General features: G+C 45.9%; 2 protein-coding genes across 3 annotated transcripts; both read left to right on the top strand.

Annotated features, from left to right (window-relative positions):
* Window positions 1–214: 214 nt before the first annotated feature.
* Window positions 215–3,429, top strand: LOC134222056 (uncharacterized). Its single transcript, XM_062701205.1, has 3 exons — window positions 215–667; window positions 729–1,322; window positions 1,378–3,429. Exons 1-3 carry the CDS (start codon window positions 215–217, stop codon window positions 3,427–3,429), a joined length of 3,099 nt encoding a protein of 1,032 aa, XP_062557189.1.
* On the top strand, window positions 3,430–4,457 carry LOC134220031 (uncharacterized). 2 transcript variants are annotated; one of them, XM_062698974.1, is made up of 3 exons: window positions 3,430–3,891; window positions 3,957–4,265; window positions 4,328–4,457. In XM_062698974.1, the coding sequence occupies exons 1-3, from the start codon at window positions 3,471–3,473 to the stop codon at window positions 4,345–4,347; spliced, it is 750 nt and encodes a 249-aa protein (XP_062554958.1). In that variant the 5' UTR covers window positions 3,430–3,470; the 3' UTR covers window positions 4,348–4,457. The 2 variants fall into 2 exon arrangements, with proteins under 2 accessions (XP_062554958.1, XP_062554957.1); XM_062698973.1 differs by having other exon boundaries at window positions 3,957–4,442.
* Window positions 4,458–5,120: the final 663 nt, after the last annotated feature.

Below are 5,120 nucleotides of genomic sequence, written 5' to 3' on the forward strand. Positions count from 1 at the left end.
CATATTTTGTATATGGCCATGAAAATCATGCGGCTGCGGGTATCGGAAGGATTGAACAATACCTTTAAATGCATGGGCACGGCCAACATAACAAGGGCGCAGTTGCAAGATCGGGAATTTTTGGAAAGCTGTATTGAGCGAATCCCCTTTTTTTCTGAAATCTATTCCGAACTCCGTTCAATATTGGCAGCAAAGAAAACGGGATGTTTTCGCCATGATCCGGCAGCTGGGGAAACCCACGATGTTTTTGACGATGAGTGCAAATGAAATTAGATGGCCTCACCTACTAAGCATTCTGCGGAAGCTTTCTGGTGGCTCTAACATTGCGGAAATGGACGATATTGTGCAACAGTTGTCTGCACTCCAGCGTGCTACACTTGTCAGCGAAGATCCTGTCACGTGCTGTGCATATTTTCACAAGTTGGTAAACATCTTTCTGCGCCTTCTGTCATCGACCAGGTTGAGCCCGTTCGGCAAATACCACGTTGTAGATTATTTTAAGCGGATCGAGTTCCAGCATCGTGGCAGCCCGCATGCACATATTCTGCTCTGGCTGGCGAACAATCCCCGTGAGGATGTTTCCGAAAGAATGCCCGCTACTGTTGAGTTGATCGATTTTCTGTGCTCCATCAGATCGGAAGATCTGCCTGAGACCTATGGCAATCAGGTGGGTTTAAATTTCGCATAGTTTCTAGCAAGTAATCACTCACAATGTCTAACCCTTTTAGGTTCATAAACACACGTTTACGTGTTTCAAGCGAAACGATAAACGTTGCCGGTTTAATATTCCCTACTGGCCAATGGATCAAACCAGAATTCTGATCCCTATTACAGCCGGGGATGGCCGACTTCAACAGCTAAACAGAAAGGCAGCGAAAATGCGGGAAGCTCTTGAAACGAAGGTCTACGATAGCCTTGACGCGTTTCTCGTTGATAGCAGATGCACGTACGATTACTACTTGGACGTGATTCGCTCTTCCATTCGCCGACCAACAGTTCTGCTGAAACGTTCCATGACGCAGCTTTGGACCAATCCATTCAATCCTTGGATCGCTGAGAAGCTCAAATCCAATATGGATTTGCAGTTTGTGCTGGAGGAGTTTTCATGTGCTGCTTATGTTGTGGAATACGTAAACAAGACCAACAGAGGCATAAGTAGTTTACATCGTGACCTCATAAAGCTCCAGGAAGAGCATCCAGACCAGGACTACAATGGATTGTTGAAGAAGGTCAGCATAAAAATGTTAAATTCCGTGGAAATGTCTGCCCAGGAGGCTGCTTGGTATTTGCTTCGGCAACCGATGTCAGAAGCCAGCCGCAAGGTACCATTCATCAAATGATATAGTTTTCACAATTTAGAATTCAATTTCTTTTTAGGTTGAGTTTATTGCGACAATGTGGCCACAAGAGCGAATAAAATCCAAGAAGCGGAACAAACAGATGGACGAAGAGAATCTCGACGACAATTCCACCGATGTGTGGACGCTAAACATCATCCAACGGTATGAACTGCGCCGAGGAATGGATGATATCTGCTTGGCGGATTTCGCAGCATATTATTCGGAAGAAAGATCCACGAAGCATTCATATAGACTCCGTTTAGTTCCCCGTGTATTGCGTTGGTGCTCATACAGTATGGCGGAAATGGTCGACTATAAGCGTGAGATGGTTCTCCTCTTCCTACCGTTCAGGAATGAAGTCTGCGATGTACTTGATCGGAACAAGTTCCTGAAGTTGTATGAAGACAACGAGGCCGCCATTTTGGCAAAGCACAAGGAGTATGACTGCGAAATGAACTTGGATCAGGTTGTGGAGGAATACATCCGCATATGCAGCGAAGACGATGAGCAGCAGGTGATTGCCGACCAGAAGCGCGATGAGTTCGTCCGCACGATCGGCATGGAGCCGAATGATGACGATATTCACAACTTGCCAACAGGACCCTTGGCAGCTGTCGTCAAACAGCGATCAAATGTCTTGTCAAAGCAAGAATATTGTGAAATGGTGCGTGCCACGAATGCAGAGCAGCGGGATTTGATTGTGCAAGTAATCCACAGCTTGCATTCCTCTGAAGAAAACTGCAAACCAGTGCAAATATTCTTCACTGGCCCGGCGGGCTGTGGCAAAACGTTCACTTTGCGCATTCTAATGGAGACAGTGAACCGGTACAGCCAAGCTCATAATAAGCAGCACAACGCTTATGTAGCATGCGCATCCACTGGAAAAGCAGCGGTTGCAATAGGTGGAACAACAGTGCATTCCGCATTCCGGATTTGCATGTCGCGTAGGCAAAGCTCAAAGCTGAGTTTCGAGGCATTACAACTGTACCGGAACGCCTTCGCCAACGTGAAGCTCATCATTATCGACGAAACAAGCATGCTGGGTGCTGATGTCCTCAACACAATACATGTCCGGCTTCAAGAAATCACGGGGAACTACGACGATCCATTCGGTGGAATGCCGATCGTATTTTGCGGCGATCTTCGTCAATTGCCACCGGTCAATGCACGGGCGGTGTTTAAACCGAGCATAAACTCCATGCATGGCGCCGTTTTATGGCAATCTCTCGACTTCTACCCATTGGTTCAAGTTATGCGACAAACCAACGAGCAGTTCTCCAGCATTCTCACAAAAATTGGCAACGGTGAGCGGATGTCGTCTGAGGAAATCGAGCTTATTGAAAGCAGGTTCCGTACGGAGGAGTGGTGTCGGCAGCATGTCCCTCGAGGGATCCGGTTATTCCATCGGAACGCTGATGTCGAACGGTATAACTCTGTGGCGTTGATGGATCGAGAGGCTGTCGAATGTACTGCAGATGACCTATACTCTGGTTATAAGGACAATTCCCAGCTGGCCAGTGCTCGCACAAAGGTGCATAAGATGAGTGTAGTAGAGACTGGTGGCTTACCGTATCTGTTGCGTCTTGTTCTTGGTACACCTTATATGCTGACCACCAACGTGGATGTCGAAGATGGCATCGTGAACGGAGCGATCGGAGAGCTCATGCATGTTGAGTACAACGAAGGAAACTCGCAGCAACAGGCAATCACGAGGCTTTGGATGGCATTCGAAAATGAGTCCATTAGGAAGATGTTGAGAGTGAAGGCCAGACCGCTGGTGTATTCGAGACCTGGGGTGCTACAAACAGGCTGGACTCCAATCGTCAAACGATCGGCGAACGTAACCCTTAACGGTGGTGTTAAGTGCAAAAGAGTTCAGTTTCCCGTTGTAAGTGCGTGTGCCCTCACAGTCCATAAGTCCCAGGGAGGCACATTCTCGGAAGTCGTATATAATTACGATAAGGGTCAGGAACAGCAGCTAGTTTACGTTGGTCTTTCCAGGGTTACATCAATCGACGGATTGTATCTGACGAATGCCAGTAACTCATTCCGGTTCCACCACGGAAAGGGTTCTATGACCCTAGAATGAACGACCTTCGGACGGAACTTGAACGTTTGAGTAACCATCGTATGCGCACCATTACAGACGATATCATGGAAGCTATAACCGCAAACAAGTTGGCTTGTACGTTGATGAGCATCAATGTACAAAGTTTGAATGCACACTCGTCGGACATTGCAACAGATCGGGTGCTTACCGCCGTTGATTTGCTTGCAATGAGCGAAACTTGGCTTGACAACGGCACAACCACAAACATCAATGGATACCTTTGTGTTTGTCAAGAGAAGCGTGACGGAACAAGAGCGGGAGGAGTGGCAATATTTGAACGTGCTGGTTCGTCGACTATGGCCGTTTCTCACGCCATTACGAAGCTCAATGAAAGCTATGACCCAGCATTAAGTGTAGCAGACGAATATGGGGACTGCTGTGCTGCAGAGGTTTCGATCATGGAAACCCGCACGTTACTGTTTGCGGTATATATTTCACCAGGTATAATCAAATAGTAGTTGTGTTTGTATTTAAGTGTGTTGCATTAAATTTTGAATATTTACTAGGTACCACCCTGAAGCAAAAGAAATATTTCTTAGTGCGCAACCTCATAAAGTACACCCATGTTGCCATGCCCGTGGTAGTGTCGGGAGACTTTAATATTGATGTGACGAAAGAGGAGAACAGAGATTTCATCTGGTTCATGAAGCAGTTTCTCTATCTGGATTGTGCTTCGAATCCAACTATAGCGACTACTCTGGGTGGCACATGTCTCGATCTAACGTTCACCCGGAACGTAAGTGTGGAATGCAGGAGATACTGCACGTACTTCTCCTACCACCGGCCTATTTTGTCGATTCTTGCGGTGTCCCGAGGTAAAACTAATGATTTAGAATTAAACATAGTTCTCTTCATCAGTTATGTTATTTTATTCTAGAACCGATGCCATCCCAGTGAAGTGAATTAACGTCACTGATCGTCGTTGGTCCGCTAGTTCATCTGCCAAAACGTTCGATTTCAACCAGAATGACCAATCATTGACATCAGCCGGACAGTCCGTAGCAAAATAGATAATTGATCCTGAAAATGAAACTTGAGTATTTGGTAACTAAATTTATATTTAGATCATAATGTATTTAATATGAAACATTCTTTCCGTTTTGTTCTTTTCTTTGTTTTCTACAGATTCAGCCCAACAGTGGATTGATGCATCCTTTAACATTCATCGGGACCACGGCGTACATCACTTCAAAAGGCTTCAAGCCAACATAATCAAACGGCCCTTTTCAGGGCCACCAAATATTCATGGAGGAAGATGTTGTTGAGGCTGTTGTTTACCGATCTTCTGTTTCTTTAATACTCTGCTTATAGTTATAAACCGAAATGATTTCATAGTAACAATCGGGTTTTCGCCCATTTATTTCCAGGATATGCGACATGTCGAGGATATTCCAACCCAGATTGAATATACAGCCCCATCTTCAAAAATCAGCACCAAGAAACATATTTAGAGTTTCAAAATAAAATCTTCTACACTTACGTAATCCTACGTCCAATTGGCGGTCGTGTCTCGGATACAACCTTCTACTTTTTATTCCGGCCAGACGGTGGACCTCGGATGTTCTTGTCCTGGGAGGGGTGTTGAGGATCATCCTCAGGAATTTGTTTTGGACCCGTTGAAGTTTGAGGTGGTGGGTTTTAGCGCAGCTCTCCCAGACCGGCATGCCGTA

The sequence above is a fragment of the Armigeres subalbatus genome, chromosome 3 (genome assembly GCF_024139115.2).
Source record: "Armigeres subalbatus isolate Guangzhou_Male chromosome 3, GZ_Asu_2, whole genome shotgun sequence".
Lineage (NCBI taxonomy): Eukaryota > Metazoa > Arthropoda > Insecta > Diptera > Culicidae > Armigeres > Armigeres subalbatus.